Here is a 20,785-nt window from a genome sequence, read left to right as displayed (position 1 = left end):
GAATGAAAATAGCGCCGGCTCTTGTCTCCGCAAATACAGTAATAAACGATGGTAACTTTAACCACATTTAACAGTACATTAGCAACATGCTAATGAAACATTTAGAAAGACAATTTACATATTTCACTAAAAATACAATGTAATTATGGATCATGTCAGTTATTATTGCTCCATCTGCCATTTTTCGCTGTTGTTCTTGCTTGCTTACCTAGTCTGATGATTCTGCTGTGCACAGATCCAGACGTTAATACTGGCTGCCCTTGTCTAATGCCTTGAACATGGACTGGCATATGTAAATATTGGGGTCATACATATTAATGATCCCGACAGTTACGTAACGGTCAGTGTTATATTGAGATTCGCCTATTTTCCGGAGGTCTTTTAAACAAATGAGATTTATATAAGAAGGAGGAAGCAATGGAGTTTGAAACTCAACGTATGTCTTTTCCATGTACTGAACTCTTGTTATTCAACTATGCCGAGGTAAATTAAATTTTTGATTCTAGGGCACCTTTAGTACAAATCACAATATGAAATTAAAATCCCTCACGGACGACTGCTGCCCACACAAACATAATAAAAACATAACATAAATCCAGGCCTGGTTCTTTCTCATCCTTCACTGACGTTGCTCCTCCCTTTATGCTTCCAGGGCTCCTCCGTGAGAGATACAAGACCGGTGCAGTGCACAGGATGCTCCATAGATATAAGACCACGCCACCGGCCTCACACCGCTCTCACGGCTCTCGCGCCGTCCTGCTTCACAAGTTTTTTGGCTTTTAGTATGAATATGTTAGTCTAATCTATAAGATGGTGCTCCAAAACATTGACAAAATTCACATTTAGAAGATATAAGCATTGAAAATTTACAGTCTCTCACTTGTGCAAATATGGGTCAATTATTCTGATGACTTCACTCTGCACTTCAGATTCTCATCAGATTTTCTGTCCAATCAAATGCTCTCTAGATTCTAAAGCGCCCCGCCCCCTACATTATAAATAGACACCGAAGCTGCAGCTAAAATAGTTCACTTGTTCACACATCTACTATTTTCTACATGGTAAATGACACATAGTGCACTATAGTGGATATCGAACCATTCAGACGGTGTAAATATGCTTTCCATTGGGCTGAATGTGCGAAGCTGTGATATAAACTGAATGATATTGGCTATTTTAAAAAAAGGGGAGGAGCTGTTTAATATGTCCTGCCCTGTCTTCCTGTTTCAGTGGAAATTACGTCAACCCTCTGAATAATGGGATTGAAAAATGAGATTTCACTATGGGCAGGCTACCCAGCACACAGTGAAAGTGACAATGTCCTGGTGGTTGTCACAGTCGTAGCGGGTTAGGACATATGTTAGGTGGTGAGTAAACAGGACATGACCCTTGGTAGCTTACTAAGTGTTAAATAATACTATTTGAAGTGTAATGAATCTTTAAGTCTAACAACTAGTTCTTCTTTAGAAGTGCTCACTGTAGCAACTTGGAACATTGTAAACATGTTTCTTAGCGGACTGATAAAGCACCCTGACTCCCGGAAATTACATAAATCCAGCCAATCAGATTGGAGCTTGTTTTGGGAATGCTGTCTCAGTCGGAGACAGTTTCTGAACTGTAAATTATCTCAGGTTTTACTGTGTCTTCACTTTTGCTTTGGAATTATTTCCGCCATTTCTCCCAGTTTCATAGGAATAGACTTGTGGGGACATATTTATAAACGTAATTAGGTTACATTTATTGTTTTTGTTCCTGTTTGATTTGCTAGGAAATATTTGCTAGGCTTATGGTTTGTGCAAGCCTAAAGCGTGTCAGAGAGCGCAAAATTCATACTCCTTTTGAGAGGCAGAAATGTTTAGAGAAGCAATATCTCCTCATAAACTGTAGAGCCTGAATTACATTGGCAGATACTGTTTCATAAGATTGTGTGCTTCTAGAGACTATTTGCGGACACCACAAGCACAAAACAATTTCAAAAGTCATGGCTTCCTCATCTAACTCGTTGAAGTTTCAGAGCGGTGCCGGGTGAGGTTTTCTCACTACCTGAGTGTGAGCCCCAAATGAAGTGATAATTCAGAACGACAGGCTGATTCCAATCAGCTTCCTTTAGAGAACAGCTGGCTCAGAGCTCACCCGGAATTCATTAAGCTTATTGGCTCTTTGTTTGATCCGATAAGAGACATTTCGTGCTCTCCTGCTCTGTCAGTGGTACTGACAACTGGGCTTTATCTATGTGTGTTGGTGTGTTTTTCAGGATGACTGCTCCGAATAAACCATGAGGAGTTTGCGACAATGGGTTTTAGACATCTATCACAGCCGATTAGGTGTTCTAATAAGAAAAATTAAGTACAATAGCATGTCCAGATTAATTTGGCTGGGGCCATGCTGTATGTAGACTCATTCAATAATAATAATAATAACAATAATTATAAATCTGTTGGTATTTATTTTGGGTATTTGGAATTTTTTTTATAATCAATTAATTTAATTACATTTTAAGCAAAAGGAAATACCTATAGTTTAAATCAAATAAATCAGTAGGTAAAGTACTTAAAGGGTTTGTTCACCCAAAAATGAAAATTCTGTCATTAATTACTCACTCTCATGTCGTTCCATATCTGTAAGACCTTTGTTCATCTTCAGAATACAAATTAAGATATTTTTGATAAAATCTGACGGCTCAGTGAGGTCTCTATTGCCAGCAAGATAATTAACACTTTCAGATGACCAGAAAGCTACTAAAGACATATTAAAACAGTTCATGTGACTACAGTGGTTCAACCTTACTATTATAAAGCGACGAGAATACTTTTTTATGCGCCAAAAAACAAAATAACGACTTTTCAACAATATCTTCGAAGCTTTATGAATCTTGTTTCGAATCCGCAGTTCGGAGCGCGTATCAAACTGCAAAAGACACGTGAACTATTGAAATTCCAAAACACTTATGTAACAAAGCCTCGTTTACTGAAATCACATGACTTTGGTGCTCCCAACCACGGGTTCGAAACAAAAGAATCGCAAATTTTCAAAGCAGTGTTTTGAAATTGGCCATCACTAGATATTGTTGAAAAGTCGTTATTTTGTTTTTCTGGTGCACAAAAACTATTCTCTTGTCTATTAGTAGATTTCTGGGCATCTGAAAGTGTTAATTATCTTGCTGGCAATAGACGCCTCACAGAGCCATTGGATTTCATCAAAAATATCTTCATTTGTGTTCCGAAGATGAACTAAGGTCTTACAGGTGTAGAACGACATGAGGGTGAGTAATTAATGACAACATTTTCATTTTTGGGTGAACTAACCCTTTAATATTTTCCACTTTCAATATAGACTGAAATGCAAGCAATAATAATAATAATCTAATAGATGATATTTTTTGGAATAACTTTTTTACAACAACCAGTTAATCGTTGCAATTTAAAATTTTGTAACTTAATGTTGTTTAATGTTTTAACTATGAATTAATTTATATATTTTTTTAAGTAAATACTTTACTTTCATCAGTAAGTTAAATAAATAAAGTAAGTACTTGTGAATTTTGGTAATCTCCACTATAAGTATATACTTAAATTTAAGTACTTGACAACAATCTACAACTTTGACTCAATTTGGGGTGGGGATTCATGTAAGTGTTTGCTTTTCTTTAGTTGTTTAGTTTCTTTAATCTCTCGCTCTTTTTTTTTTTGGTAGTGTTTTGTAGTTCTGTAAAAAAAGTACATAAAAACACTACTGACGATAACAAAATATCTCAGACATGATTGTCTATTTATGACTTATAGTGTATGATTCTTTATTTTCCTTTATCCTTATCCTGAATAACTCATTTCTCATTGTAACTTCATTAATTTCTGGTTCTCGCTGTTGTGATATGTTTGTGGTGTCTTATGAAACCCTGGAGGTATGTTTCTGTTTGTGCTGTTTGATGTTTACTCAGTGTTCAGATTTCTTTTTTTCCACGCCGTTTTATCCTCAGCGCTACGTCTGTAAATATACAGAAGGGATAAAGGGATAAAGAAGCACATCAAGATATTTGAACTTCCCCTGAAGATCTTTCAATGCAGCCGTAAAAAAAAAGAAAAGAAAGAAAGTCATCTTACATTGACAAGTTACATCTCAGCTACATTTATAAGTACAGCATTTTGTTGTGTAAACGGATCAGCAAAGTAGGGTTTACAGGAAAGATGATACATTTACATAAATAAAATGAAATTTTTATTCACTATCAAAGGAATCCAACTGCCATTAATAAAACATTAACAATATTATTCACACTATTTGATATCAGCAACTCTAAACTCTACTGAGACCCCCCTGAGGTCTGGATTATGATGGTGAGAGATTTTTGAAACTGAAGATCTAGATTTAGGTCCACATCCGGGTCTGATCCAGATCAAACCTCAAGGGATTTTTAGGGGGAGATGTTTAGTCCTGACATTGGACATGTTCAGGCTTTGGCCATAATAAAAATGCGCATACATTGCCCAGTTTGTGTGCAAAGCGTAGTGTACAGCGAGAGCATGAATAATTCACTTTGTTTGACAGAAGGATTGAAAATAGGGGAATCATTGGAGACTGTATGCAGGAGCAATACGCAGAGCAACTCCATGCATGTTGTGTTGTGTAGAAACCATAGGAGGATTTGGGTAGAGCTGCCCAGCAGGGGGATGCGAACTAAAACCCATAACCTCACTTAGTCTGCCAAGAAAATTTTGTATTATTTCCTGTTTTGCATACAAAAGAACTTGCTCTGGAGAAATGTAGCGCAAAATAACTTCACTTAAACGTACACGTTTGGAAACACGCAGACACTCTGTTTGGAAATGTTTGGAAACACTCAGTCTCTGTGTGGATGTAAAGGCTGTGATGGCCGGCTTTAGTCTATAGATAGTCTCTGTCTTTAGAGGGGCATGATGTAATGGAGATGAAATATGTTTTCTGACACCGCCCAACTTTAAGCATCATTATAACAGTCAGAGCCTCTTCGAGCAGCAAACTATCACAGTCTCCCTTACTTTCTCGATTCACTGTTATTTACCCTTCACCTTCATTTCTGTTCTGTCCTTAGAGACTTTTCAAACGAATGGAGTGTGTAACAGCTCTGGAATTCAACTTGTCGGCAATGTCGTTTTCTGAATTATTGCAAACTGTGAAAGATGCGTCTGTTAGAGATGGACACAAATACCTGAGTAGCGACAGCAGCATTGATCATGCAAATGTAGCAATAGTGGGACTTTTTTTCAGCATACAAACATTTTATTTTTTACAATAGTTTTGTCACTTATGTTGGCATGTGGTACCTTGTGGATTGGTTGGAGTTAGGGGCCAATTGCATAAACACAGCTGCTAAGTTAAGACTGTGCCTTAAGAACTAGTCTGACCAACTAGCAATTAGTAGCTAATTAGTCTTACTTTTCGGATTCAAATTAGACCAGTCTGCCTTTTTATGTAACTGACTTTTTTTTAAAAAAAAGGGTATGATCAGTCTTGAAGAAAAAATTTAGATGACTAAATTGTAAGACTAGTCTAAGCAGTTTGTACAACCGGCCACAGAACTCGGGACGAGGGCAGGACACGTTCTTGCAGGGATGCACAATATATCAGTATCATATTAATTTTCTTTCATTTCAATAGATAGTATTAAAGGTGCCATCGAATGAAAAATTGAATTTACCTCGGCATAGATGAATAGCAAGAGTTCAGTACATGGAAATGACATACAGTGAGTCTCAAACACCATTGTTTCCTCCTTCTTATGTAAATCTCATTTGTTTAAAAGACCTCAGAAGAACAGGTGAATCTCAACATAACACTGACTGTTACGTAACAGTCGGGATCATTAATATGTACACCCCAAATATTTGCATATTCCAGCTCATGTTCAAGGGCAGGATGTCTGGATCTGCACAGCCGAATCATCAGACTTGGTAAGAAAGCAAGAACAACAGCGAAAAATGGCAGATGGAGCAATAATAACTGACATGATCCATGATCCATGATATTTTTAGTGATATTTGTAAATTGTGTTTCTAAATGTTTTGTTAGCATGTTGCTAATGTACTGTTAAATGTGGTTAAAGCTACCATCGTTTATTACTGTATTCACGGAGGCAAGAGAGCCGTCGCTATTTTCATTATTAAACACTTGCAATTTGTATAATTCATAAACACAACTTCATTCTTTATAAATCTCTCCAACAGTGTAGCATTAGGCCGGTTAGCCACAGAGCACTATCAAACTCATTCAGAATCAAATGTAAACATCCAAATAAATACTATACTCACAGGAATCGATGCATGCATTTTGTAAAGATCCATTTTGAGGGTTATATTAGCTGTGTGAACTTTGTTTATGCTGGTTAAGGCAGTCGAGAGCTCGGGGGCGGGGGAGCGCGAGATTTAAAGGGGTCGCACACTGAATCGGTGCATATATAATTATGGCTCAAAATAGGCAGATAAAAAAATAATAAAAAAAAATCTATGGGGTATTTTGAGCTGAAATTTCACAGACACGTTCAGGAGACACGTTAGACTTATATTACATCTTATTAAAACTGGTTCTAGGGCACCTTTCATAATATATATATATATATATATATATATATATATATATACTGTGGGATATCCAGATTTTTTTGACTGGATTATTTTTATTTTAACAGACTCAAAAGTGGCATGAAGCATAATAAGAATAGCAATAATAATAATAGTAATTATTATTAATTAAGTTTTATAATGTTTTTATTTTTTATAACATCCAATTAATTGATGCAATTTTTAATTAAGTGTTGCATAAATACTCAAAATTCTTAATTTAAATTTAATAAATCAGCAAATAAATTTAAGTGATAGTTCACCCAAAAATGAAAATTTTGTCATAATTTATTCACCCTCAAGTTCTTCCAAACCTGTATGAGTTTTTCTTCTGCTGAATACAAAAGAAGATATTTTGAAGAATGTTGGCTATCCCTTTAAGTACATACATTTCTTACTGTCCATGTAGACTATAAAATTTAATAATATTAAATTAATTAAGTTATAAATAATTTAATATATGTGATATTATTGATGATATTAAAATATTTACATTTTTAATAATCAGCCAAAATTGTAAATTTATCCGTTCTCATTTTAAATGTATCACCTTTGCCATCAGTTAAAGGATTAGTTCACCCCAAAATGAAATTTCTGTCATTTATTACTCACCCTTATGTCATTTCACACCCATAAGACCTTTGTTTATCTTCGGAACACAAATTAAGATATTTTTAATGAAATCCGAGAGGTATGTGAGCAATTTAACCAATACTTTCAAGGTCCAAAAAGGTACTAAAGACATTGTTAAAATAGTCGATGTGACTACAGTGGTTCAGCCTTAAATTTATGAAATTTATGAATACTTTTTGTGTGCAAAAACAAAAATAACGACTTTATTTAACTTTATTCAGCTATCAGTAAAATCTGTCCCATTCACTGACAAATCTATTGAAATTCGTTTTAATTACATAGGCTACTATTACATTTGATTACATACTAATATTATGCATTGTAAATTATGCAAAATTACAGCATTTAAATGGTAGACTTCTCCTTGCTATGTCATAGGGCTGGGAGAATAAAACGATTCATCTCAATTTGTGGATCGATTCTGAGATTTTCCGAATCTATCGCGGTTCTCTCTTGAATCAATTCTGAGCTTAGTTTTTAACAGCAGATGGCGCTGCGTGCTTTAGAAACAGCCTCTGCTCTCTTCCTTACTCGCACCATGTGAACCTTCAATAAAATAATCATTCATAAAGTTCATAAAGGTTGAATTACAAAAGTGTTTGCAGTGAGCTGTTTGCATTAAGAGGTGCAAGTACATAGCCAAATGCAACAGCGCTGTTCTTCATCAGCATTTAAGTGTGAAAAACTAGCCTAGAGCGCCATCTGCTGTTAAAAACTAAGCTCAGAATCGATTCAAGAGAGAATCGCGATGCATTCGGAAAATCTCAGAAGCGATCCACGAATTGAGATAAATCGATTTATTCTCCCAGCCCTAAGACAAAGCAAGGAGAAGTCTACCATTTAAATGCCATTTAAAGTTTATTAACTTTTTTTATTTTGAGTTCTTGTAAATCAAACGAGTTATTTATATCTAACCCACCGACTACCTGAGGGGGGCGGGGCGAGATAGAGAGAGACCTCGTAATCACATACACTTACAGTGATGTCACACATACTGATGTGATAGTAGCATACATGTAAAGTTCATCAAATGATCAGATGAGTGTGTTAGTGTTATGTGGGTTGTGGGCAGATGGCAGTGGTGTGATTTGAACATTCACTGTGGTGACTGGGGTTCACTGCTGATGTGTCTCATTCTCCATCTGGAAGCAGTGCACATGCTCACAGACGGCTCAAATGTGTGAGACCATTTCATCTGCTCGCACAAGCCTGACTGATCACAGGCGGATTTGCCTCAACTTTCTCAGAAAGTTTGAGTCTCACTCATGGTATCAGTGGGGGCTTTTTGGTTGTGTTGCTGTTTTCTCAGAAAGTTGCTCCTTTTTAGCTGTCTTTTATAGACTAAAGAGACTATTTATTTGAAATACTGAAGCTGAGTTTTGCTGATATTAGCCTCACATGCCAAGTTTGTTTTATGTGTACAGGCCTGTTGTCCTGCTAAATCTGTCTTTGAGCTGTTGCCAGTCAATGAGGAATGTCTACACAAAGTCATACTGCAGATGTTATTTTTAGCCATTATTGATGAAGACATTCTTTAATGAGAGAGGAAATGACTGGGGAAAAAAGTGGGAATGGTGTTGGGAAATGACCTGAAACGGAATCAGACTTGGCCTGCACACAGGACACTGCAGTCTTTCATTACATATAAGCCAAGGGTTACATATGGTTTTAAAGGTGATATTCTATTATATGTGTCATCATTTATATATGAGCAGTGAAAGCTACATTATGAATGTTGCTCTTGGTTAGTTCATGTTAGCACACGCACAAGGCACTGCATGCAGCGTGTTTAATCATCTTGACGTACTGCTCTCATATTGTGTGTGTGCATGTATCGTTGTCTGATTTTTAGATTAAAGCTGATTGCAGCAGTGATTTAAGCAACTTATTGCCTTCCTTTACAGGGGTGGATCTAGAAAATTATTTATAGGGTGGCAAAGGGGTGGCATGAGTACTATGAGGGGTGGCAACACCAAAAGCAAGCGCTCATCTATATAGTTTTTGTGGATTTATGGCCTGACATACACTTTTGTGTTCATGAATATGTGAAACAGTTGCATTACAAAAAAGTCATTATGTATACTGTTTAAAAAGAACAAAATAAATAAGAAATTGTCAATATCCCAGGCACCAAATCAATACACTTTGTCAAATACATCAACAGATCTTTACACTGTTAAAGGGTTAGTTCATCCAAAAATGAAAATTCTGTCATTAATTACTCACCCTCATGTCGTTCCAGACCCATCTTCGTTACACAAATGAAGGTATTTTTAATGAAATCTTGCGATTTCTGTTCCTTGACAACTGTGCAATTACCTCTTTGACGCTTCAAAAAGTTCATAAAGAGATTGGAAAACTAATCCATATAAATTGAGTGGTAAAGTCCAAGTTTTCTGAAAAATCGCTTTATATGATGAACAGATTGAATTTAAGCTTTAATTCACATAATACTTTTTTTGGAACAGTTAAAGTATACATTTCCATTGGGGCAGCCATAGTAGTTTGTAAAAGAAAAGATCCTCAACATGAGATGAGATGAGAATCTTGAGCCCCGAGAGACAAAGTAGTGATGTCTAAGAATTTTGACTAATATTTACCCCCCAAAAAACCTAATGATTTCTCCCAACTGGTTATGAATATGAAAAGCTAAGATTAAATGTTTTATCAGGCTTTTTTTTTTATTTTTTTTTTTATTTATACATTTAGACACCTATGTGTATGGCACATGGTGCAAGGTTTATCTCTTAAAAGAAATATGGACCATTTTTATATTTTGCACAAAGTAAATTAATAAAAACAAACAATGTACATAATCTAATAATCAAAACTTGGACAAAGTTAACTAGTGATTTCAATGTTTTTTGCCTTCCCATCTCTAAATAATGTTCCAAGTTATAACTTTCTTTATAATCTTATAATTTCTTTATAATGCTGATTAATAATGCTAAGTATGAAAAAAAAAAAAAAAAACGAAACGTCTAAAGGCACCATGCGTTAACTTCACAAACCTTGTTTAGGTTGGATCTGTATGACTGATAAAAATAATTGTATTTGCACCATTCTCATTTTCTGCAGCATTTTAGCAAAAGTATCTATTTTGCTGCTCACCGTGTTTCTGTTACTGTTTTTAAAATAACAGTGTCAATCTGCAGCTCTTAATGTGAAACTTTACATCTTTAGCAGGAGAGAGAAGCATTGCGCATGAAGTGGAAAGGGCTTGAATGAAGGTCAAGGTCAAGTTTATTTTAATAGCACCTCAAAAGCAACATGAGTGCTGACCAAAGTGCTGCACAAATACATACAAAGATATCATCGTACAATAAAAGCGTTATTGTGACAAAAGGTATCAAATACTAATAGTATAGATAAAAAGAGAAACAAAACAGAAACAAAAGGAATAATACAAAACATCAAAAAGGTATTAAATGGTTAGTTCACCCAAAAATGAAATTTCTGTCATTAGTTACTCACCCTCATGTTGTTCCAAACCCGTAAGACCTTCATTCATTTTTGGAAAACAAATTATGATTTTTTTATGAAATCCAAGAGGTTTTTTTTATCCTTAATAGAAGGCAACAAAATTACCACATCCAAGGTCCAGAAAAGTCATTAAAATAGTCAACGTGACTATAGTGGTTCAACCTTAATTTAATGAAGCGACAAGAATACTTTTTGTGCGGAAAAAAACAAAACAAAAATAATGATTTTATTCAACAAATTCCTCTCTCCCCTGTCAGTCTCCTATGCTATTTTCATTGCAGCGCTTCCGTGTTTACGCCAGAATGCCGGCTCAGTATTGCCTGGCTCCTGTGTCAGCATCACACGCATACATCGTGCTGCTCACATGAACAGGCGTCGACCAATACTGAGTCGGTGTTCTGACGCAGAACCTGGAATCGCTGCAAGGAAATAGCTTAGGAGGGTGAGTACTTAGTGACAGAAATTTCATTTTTGGGTGAACTAACCCTTTAAATACTAATAGTATAATAATAATTTTGTAGGAATAATACAAAACATCACTAAACACAATAAAAACATGATTGAACTAAACGGGTTATCGAGTTAAGCAGAAGCCTGAGGAAAAAAATGTTTGTAAGAGGTAAATTAAATATAGATAACAAAGGGGATGATCTGATGAACAAATGGTAAGGATTTCCAGAGCTTCAAAGGCATATAAAAATATTAGAGGATGTAGTGCTGAAAGATCATCGGGTAACATTTTACAATAAGGTTCATTAGTTAAACATTAGATAATGGATTAACTAACATGAACTAACCATGAGCAATACATTGTATTTACTAATCTTCGTTAATGTTAGTTAATGAAAATACAGTTGTTCATTTTTTGTTCATGTTAGTTCACAGTGCATTAACTACTGTTAACATGATTTTAATAATGTTTTAGTAAATATTAAAATGAACATTAACAAAGAATAATAAATGTTGTATAAGTGCAGTTCATTATTAGTTCATGTTAACTAATGTAGGTCTGTTAACTAATGAACCTTATTGTAAAGCGTTACCGGTCATTGCCGTAAATGACCCTGACTTAAGTTGTTAACCGCTCCATTGTTTTGACACGCTGCTCACTTTAAACTGTAGAAGCGGTAAAATGGTGTAATTATGTCCCGCAGTCCGGATGGAACCAAGCCAGGGTCCAGAACCAGACCTAGGTCTGCCATTTGAATCCCACTGATATAGATGATCCTAAAGTCTTTAAAGTCCACTAGAGATTCAAGTGAATTTATGTAGTGGCACACTATAATGCTTTCATCTGTTTTTACATCATCTGCCTGTCTGCTAATTTAACCTCCCACAGAGGCTGCACAACATAAAGCCCAGCTCTGTGTGTGTTCACACTGGAAAATGACAGTTTAGAAAATAATATGCCCATGAGTGTTAACGCAAGAAAGACTTTGACACGCAATTATGCTGCCAAACAAGACAAATTGAAGGAAATATTCAGTTAATACTGTACAGGGAAAGAGAGAGAAAAGGATGAAGAGGATAAGAGGAATGAGAAAGAGACCGAGTCATGGGAGCGGATCTGAGATTGAGATGAACTGCATAATAAAGTGGAACAATGACATGGGGTCAATCAGATTTTGGCCCACAGAGATAAAGACGGGGGCATGTGAACAAAAGAGAGCAGGAGTCAGTGACACTGATGAAGCCAATAAGGGGTGCTCTAGCACTGTGACATCACAATGATGAGCGGGAGGGGATCCCTGTGGTGAATCCATAACTGTTTTATTCTGTGCTGATTAGATGTCAGGCTTTCTTGCTTTATTTGTTTCTTTCTTGCTTGCCTGCATTTGGTTGCATGCTGAGAGGGAATTCACAAAGCTGATAGTCCCATTTATTTGAATGTATTATCTTGCAGTTACATATACATGGGTCATTGACGAAAAAGGTTTTTAAAAGTGTAAAAAAAACATAATGGAGAGATAATTATTTTTGAAGTTTTATTAAGTGTTAACAATGAGATTATGTGGTTTTTATAACCAATTAACTCTGCTTTTGTCATTTTTACAAGATTTTTTTTCCAAAAAAGTCATTCAGTTTAAAGCTGCAGTCCGTACATTTTTTTGGTTAAAAATTATCCAAAATCAATTTCTTAACAAAGTACATAACCATTCAGTGTTCAAAACTATCTCATTATCTTAGCTCGATTCACAACGGTAAGCTTGTAATAATGTTTTATAATAATAATGGTGGATTTCCGCGGGAAATTCAAGCATGCAGCAGTTCGTCTGTGCGTCATTACGTCACGTCCGTAAACAGAAAGGAAGGAGTCCAGGCTAGTCAGTTTATCACGTGAGGACAATGCTGGTAGCAGATCATTTATAGCCTTTTCTCACACCAGCTGAAATAATTAAACGTATAATTTTGATGGCGGATTGTAATCATCATCAGTGACAACTGGAGATTCACCCGTAGTCAAAAAGCAAAAGACTTTGGACTGTGGAGTGGATACAGAAATTGAAATCTACAGGTAATGCTGATGTTGTTAACATTAACAATTTGAGAATATAACAGTAATAATAATTTGCACGGTTTGGCATGATCCGAGCTAAGCGATCGTTAGATTTAATCATCATTGTCAGCACAATTTATTGTAGGCCTGATGCTTTTTTCCTCAGTTGGTCAGAACAAAAGTGGCAGACATGTTACTTACTCGTTCAGATGATATTTTCCAGTGAAAATGCTTATATTGGTCATACTTTCAAGATGTAGAATCTGTGATTCTGAAATACAGTATCCACACCGGTGCGGTGACTGACACAGATTCATCCGCGCTGACGAGCTGTGCCGAGGTACAAAGCATGTACAGATAACTGTTCCGCATATGACTGCAATTGCAGGTTTCAAACAGAGTTGGCGACAAAGAGGAAAAATCGCGGACTGCAGCTTTAACCAAAATTCGGCTTTACCGAAAGACACTTTTGGTTTTGCACTATGTTAATATATGATGTTATAAAATCATGCCAGAATAAAAAAAAAATATACATTTATTACATTTTAAGATATTTTAATCACAAATGAAATGGCTGTATTTGCCTTTGGACGGTTAAACCTTTTGACACTTTAAAATCTTTAAAAAAAACATTTATACGTAGCAAAATATATTTAAAATTCAATAAAAGAGATCTAGTTGTACTACCTTACATACTTTTAATGTCATATCTTTGTTTGGAGCATTTATTGGTGATAATTTTGTGTGATGTTATCCAGCAGCACCGCTCTAGTCATGCTGCATAGTATTCAGTCAACCTGATAAAATGTTGATTCACACACACACACACACACACACACACACACACACACACACACACACACACACACACACACACACACACACACACACACACACACACGACACCATGAGATGACATTCGCTGACGTGTGAACACACACCAAACTATGTCAGATAGTGTTGGTAGCTGATGCTTTGCTGTGGACTGTGAAGGCAATATTTGCTTGAAATCAATATTGCAGTTCGACAGCCTCTCTCTCTTTCTCTTATCCTTTTCAGTTCTTACGCTGTAATTCTGCCAATTATCACATGTCAAATTTATTAGATCATTAGAATTCTCTGTATATATGTGATCATTGTTTTGACTATAATATGTTTGATTGTGTGTTAAACTGGTATTAAAGCCCACAGGTTTCTCTTTTCTGCTCCAAATCTTTCTTTTCATTTTACACTATAATTCTTTCAATTATCAAATATGTAAACCCTGAATGGGTCAATAATGATTTGGGTGAAAGTACATTATCCTCTTATCCAAATGACATGGCTGTTTACTGAATAAAAAATGTGGACATTACATATTGATTAGGAGTTTATTTTATTTTATTATTAAATGAGAAGAAAGGGTGTGGAGTGATACAGGCAATATGAAACTAGCACAGCTATGTAGGAAACTGGTTTCCTGGGCCAATGTCACTATACAAAATACCACAGAACTGACAAATCAGAACCAAATATTCCATAGAGCCCTGCATTAAGATATCATTAGAATTATTTAGCGTATCTGATTTGATTGTTTTGCATTATTTAATTATGTTGTTATAATCTGTTTTGTTGTTCATTCAGAAAATGTGTTTTATAGACCAATTTGGAGCAACCGCGGACTGATGAAACTTGCAATAATTAGTCTAATTTTAAAGAATGAATTTGATGTACACAGCAAGTCTAGATAATATTCACATGTGCAGTTCCTAGGGGACATACATACATAACAATTACAGCATGAAATAATATTTAAACCTATAACATTTTACATAGATAACTTTTAAACATACAGCCTATAACATTTTTATCTCACAGTTCTGACTTCTTTCTTGCATTTGCATGTTTATATATCCCAGTTCTGACTTTATAACTCTCAATTGTGAGTTTACTGTATATCACAATTCTGAAGGAAAAAGTCAGAATTGCAGGATATAAACTTGTAATTCTGAGAAAAAAGAGTATAGTATAAGTATATCTTACTGTTCTGTATTTCCTTCTAAAAATTCTGAGATATAAACTCGGATTTGTGAGGGGAAAGAAGTCAGAATTGTGAGATATAAACTAAATTAACTTTTTTTTATTCTTTTATTGCTTGGCTTCCACAGACTGCTACTGCAGAACACAGTTATTTTCTGCCAGCACAACACAAAATAGGTCTATGTTTAAATTCTTTCCTCTTTTTTATTCTATAATTATATGTTTAGAGTATATTAAAAGTTTGGGGTCAGTAATTTTTTTTTAAAAGAAATTAATACTTTTATTCAGCAAGGACGCATTTAATAGATCAAATATGACGGTAAAGGCATTTATAATGTTGCAAGAAAACTTTCTGCTTGAAGAATTCTGAAAAAAACAAAAGTATCACAGTTTTCACAAAAATATTAAAGGGTTGGTTCACCCAAAAATTAAATTTCTGTCCGTAAGTAAATACACCCTCATGTCGTTCCAAACCCATAAGACCTTTGTTCATATTCAGAACACAAATGAAGATATTTTTGATGAAATCCAAGTTGTTGTTTTTTTGTTTTGTTTTTTTATCCACCATAGAAAGCAACATAATGACCATCATTCAAAGTCCAGAAAAGTAGTAAAGACATGGTTAAAATAGTCAACGTGACTACAGTTGTTCAATCTTAAAGGGGTAGTTCTCCCAAAATTGAAATTTCTGTCCTTAATTACTCACCCTCATGTCATCCCAAACCTGTAAGACCTTCGTTTGTCTTCAGAACACAATTTAAGATATTTTTGATGAAATCCCATAGAACGACATTTGCACCTTTTGAGGTCCAGAAAGGTATTAAAGACTTCAATAAAATAGTCAACTTGTAGGGGTGTAACGATTCACTCGTTTTCTCGATGCATCGATTACAAATCCTGACGATGCATATGCATCGATCTTGAAACATGTTTTTTGAATCATGAATCGTTTATTTCGGTCGATAATCGATGTAAAATGCAAAGAATCGGATTATTCGCGATTCTATAGTGATTCAGTGCTTTAAAATATATAAACATTAAATTACTACATGCGCAAATTGATGGAGACGTTGTGCGCCGTCATTTTGCGCCTTCCCTCACAGCTCTCATTCACAGACACGCGCGGCTGCACTTTACCGCCTTTCACTGGATTGCGCTCGCGCTCAGTCCGTAGCCCACGTTTGAGCTCTCCTCAGGACGACCACTGCTGTTCACATGAGCATATGACAGCTCTCTATTAAGACAACAGTAGTCCTGAGTCAAACTGCTCAAGCCATTGATAAAGCTGTCAAGTCATTGCGCGGTGACTACTGTTGAAATAAAACGCTTTTATTGCGTGGAAAAGTCGGAAATGGTTCATTGACATTACCTGAGCAGTTTCAAGGCGCGAATTTTTGCATGGACGGAGCAAACACATAATGTAAGTGTCTAAATGCATACGCACAGTTCAATGGAGGATGAATGAAATTATGAGCTTAATTTCATTAAACTGAATGTGCGAGGAAACTGCTGAAATAACTACACCATTAACAACACTGACATAAGAGCGCGCGGTTTATCAATCAGATGCGCGTTAAAGTTGTGTTCGTTACTATAGCAACAGTAGAAACCCAGCGCGTTTTTTCAGAATCACCATAATGTTTCATATAAAGAGAACAAAGAGGGCTTTTCTAACTATTCCATGAAAAGTTAGTTTAAGATTAGTTGGGAAAGTGTATAATAGTCTCTCCATGTAAGCATTAGTATTTTTAATGTACATGGAACAGTTTAATAAGGTTGTGTAGCCTCCTCCACTATATTTAACATGAACTAGGCCTAAAAATACTTTTAAAGCCCTTTTAAAGTTTTGTCTTATGTAAATTTCCACAAATGCCAATTTTTATAGGCTGTTAAAATAAAGTTATGTAGCATCATTGAGAACTAACATGAACTAACATTAACAATGGACAAAAGGTTTTTGTTTGTTTGTTTGTTTGTTTGTTTTTTCCCTTACTCTTTGACCCCCTGACGGCCGCTGTGTAATTCACACCCTGACTAAGACACGTTGAGGGAAGCATTTCAATATCCCTATAAATGGAGATATAAAATATTAAAATATATAAAATGCAGAATCTAATCTAATTAATCGATTCGCATCGAATTTTAATGTGAATCGTCACGAGTCGAATCGTTCTGAATTTGCAAAAAATGTTCTTGAATCAAATCGAACACCTATGAATCGTGAATCGAATTAAATCGCTGTCTACCCAAAGATTCACAGCCCTATCAACTTGACTGCAGTGGTTCAACCTTAATATTATAAAGCGACGAGAATACTTTTTGTGTGCCAAAACAAAACAAAAATAACGACTTTTATTAACAAATTCATCTGTCCCCTGTCATACTGCTACGATATTTTCGTTGCAGAGCTTCAGTGTTGTTTATGCCTGAATGCCGACTCAGTATTTAAGCAGCACAAGTGTTTTTAACATTACTAATAATTTTAATTCTAATCAGCATATTCGAATGATTTCTAAAGGATTATGTGATTGGAGTTTAATTTTATAGTAGTGCAGCTTGATATGAGAGACATGAATCTTGCGCGACTAATATTGGTTACCTGGGCTAACAATAATATATAACATAAATTCCAGAAATGAGTAAAGAATTCCAAAGAGCTATTACAGTAAGAGATAATATCAGATCATTTGAATTGTTTTGTGAGCTAAGCTGATTATTTTGCATTATTTAATGGTGTTGTTGTAATCTGTTTTATTGTACATTCAGAAATGTGTTAAACCGGCATTATAGCCTACAGGATTAATGCTTAAAATGCTTAATCACAGCAAACATCTAACCTCTCTCTCTCTCTCTCTCTCTCTCTCACTAATCCTCTCTTGCATCTCCCCTCCCCTCGCTCACTCTCTCTCTCTCCCTGTGCTTGTGCGTGTGCGCGTGTGCCAGCAGCTCCCCGTGTGTGTGTATGTGTGTGTGCGCGCGTATGCGTGAGAGAGGCACTATGCAGTCGGAGCTCCACACACACAGAGCATGCCTGTGAGTGCGGGCTCGGGCAAACATGAGCCTTCCCAGCCCAGAGATCGTCCACAGCAGCAGCCTGAACTCCCGTCTGAGCCCCCCTCTGCCCTCCCCCTCTCTCTCCCTCTCTCGCTGCCTCTCTCTCTCCCTCTCCTCATCTACTCTCGCCCTGCGCAGCCTCTTCCCCGCCACCTCTCCAGCACCAGCCGGGGGGACAGCTCCCGCTCTCCGCACGCCGACGTTTGCCGAGCGCCGGACGGCCCCATGGAGGAACCCCAGGGCAACACACTGGTCGTCCGCATAGGCATCCCTGACCTGCAGCAAACGGTGAGTTCTGTCAGTGCTCCAAACTCTCTCTCGGTTTTTTTTTTTTTTTTTTTTGCCTGTCCTGTTCTCTTTCAGTGTACACATGATTGTTCTCTTTCTTTTGTACCTTTTCGTCTTCCTCTTGCGCTTTTTGCTCTTGAATGCAACCCGTCTTCATTAGTGAGTCTGCGGCGGACTTTGTGAACTGGCCACTTTGAGAGAGAGGGAGAGAGAGAAAGACGGAAAATCAAAGGTTGATACAGTAACTGGGTGGGTTATTGTAGCTGTACTGTAATTCACAGGGACTTTTTCCCGCCTGTCTTGAGGCTGTCAGACTTGTCAGTTTGGTTGCAGCGTATTGTACCGTGTCCCCAGGGCCCTCTCGAGCGGCATATGGTGCTGATGGATATGAGAGTACGGTATTGAAGTGCAGTTACTCACCTGTTCCTATTGGACAGATACAGGTGTTACAGTTGCAGGTGGCATTTTTAATTTAATCATTTTTTTAGTATTGCACATACTGCAGCCAGGATTTAGAGAGGTTTAAGCATGGTTTTAATTTTTTAAAAATCTTTTATTTAATTTTGACATGTTAAGGGCATTTAAAAAGCGATTTGCAGCAGCTGGATATCATTCATTTTCAGTGAGAGTTGGTGATTTACTGGACATTACTGTTGTGTCCATGACCGTGATTTTAACGGTAAAATACTGTAAAAATGCTACGTTGAAAAACAGTTAATTAGTTCACAGAAGGTTTCTGTACTATATACGGTGAATAACTGTAATAGAACAGTGCATTTAATGTAAATACTGTTAAAATAACAAGTCATTGTATAATTTACAGTGAAAACCCGTAAATTGACATTCCCACAATTCCCTGCATGACACTTCACATTTGATGTATTTTCGTTGAAATAAATCTATTTCTTCTTAGTTTTTCTTAGTTTTTTCTAATCAGTTATGTACATTAGGGTTTTATATTACATGTAATGTTGTTAAATTCATGTTTATTGCATTTTTAAAATTTAATGTGTGTTACCATGATAGTGTTTAGTGTTTGTGTGAATGATACTGTGTGCACCTTCTATATATTAGTATTGTCCTCCTCAGCTTGTGGAAAAGCTGCTTGTGACTCTCATCACCACTGTGTTTGGTGGTTGTCAGTGTATTACAAAGGTTCAAAACAGATATTAGTACTTCACTAGGTTGGTAAATTAAAATTTTATCAGTTAAAGGTGCCCTCGAGCGTTTTTTTACAAGATGTAATATAAGTCTTATAGGTGTCCCCTGAATGTGTCTGTGAAGTTTCAGCTCAAAATACCCCATAGATTTTTTTTGTATTAATTTTTTTAACTTCCTATTTTGGGGCGTCATTAAATATGAGCCGATTTATGCTGCGGCCCCTTTAATTCTCGTGCTCTCCACCCACGGAGCTCACGTTTGCCTTGAACAGTGCATAAACAAAGTTTACACAGCTAATATAACCCTCAAATGGATCTTTACAAAGTGTTCGTCATGCATGCATCGGATTATGTGAGTATTGTATACTGTAATATTGTTTACATTTGATTCTGAATGAGTTTGATGGTGCTCCGTGGCTAACGGCTAATGCTACACTGTTGGAGAGATTTATAAAGAATGAAGTTGTGTTTATGAATTATACAGACTGCAAGTGTTTAAAAATGAAAATAACGACAGTCTTGTCTCCGTGAATACAGTAAGAAACAATGGTAACTTTAACCTCATTTAACAGTACATTAGCAACATGCTAATGAAACATTTAGAAAGACAGTTTACAAATATCACTAAAAATATCATGGATCATGGATCATGTCAGTTATTATCGCTCCATCTGACATTTTTTGCTGTTGTTCTTGCTTGCTTACCTAGTCTGATGATTCGACTGTGCTGCTCCAGACGTTAATGCCTGCCCTTGTCTAATACCTTTCATAATTTTGGGAACATGGGCTGGCATATGCAAATATTGGGGGCGTACACCCCCGACTGTTACGTAACAGTTGGTGTTTTGTTGAGATTTGTTGTCATTTCCATGTACTGAACTCTTGTTATTTAACTATGCCAAGATAAATTAAATTTTTCATTCGAGGGCACCTTTAATGGAATAAGTTTTTTTTTTTACCGTAAATTTAACAGATTTTTTTTTTTTTTTACATTGCTACTGTATTTTTTTATGGTAAAGTTCTGGCAACCACAGCTGCTGTTTTTTTTTACCATAAAT

General features: G+C 36.1%; 1 protein-coding gene across 8 annotated transcripts in view; it reads left to right on the top strand.

Annotated features, from left to right (window-relative positions):
• The window catches only part of shank3a (SH3 and multiple ankyrin repeat domains 3a), a 377,964-nt gene that overhangs the window by 100,032 nt on the left and 257,147 nt on the right, over positions 1–20,785 (top strand). For all 8 annotated transcript variants that reach the window (XR_010895495.1, XR_010895498.1, XR_010895494.1 and 5 more), the window contains one exon: positions 18,172–18,567. Coding sequence is in view for 3 of the 8 variants with exons in the window: in XM_067389993.1 (XP_067246094.1) it covers positions 18,253–18,567 (315 nt within the window). In the remaining 5 variants the exon portion in view is untranslated. The remainder of the gene's footprint in view (positions 1–18,171; positions 18,568–20,785) is intronic.

This window comes from Chanodichthys erythropterus, chromosome 7 (assembly GCF_024489055.1).
Source record: "Chanodichthys erythropterus isolate Z2021 chromosome 7, ASM2448905v1, whole genome shotgun sequence".
In the NCBI taxonomy this organism is placed as follows: Eukaryota; Metazoa; Chordata; class Actinopteri; order Cypriniformes; family Xenocyprididae; genus Chanodichthys; species Chanodichthys erythropterus.
Note: the sequence above shows the minus strand (reverse complement) of the source record. Positions and strands in the feature narration are given on the sequence as shown.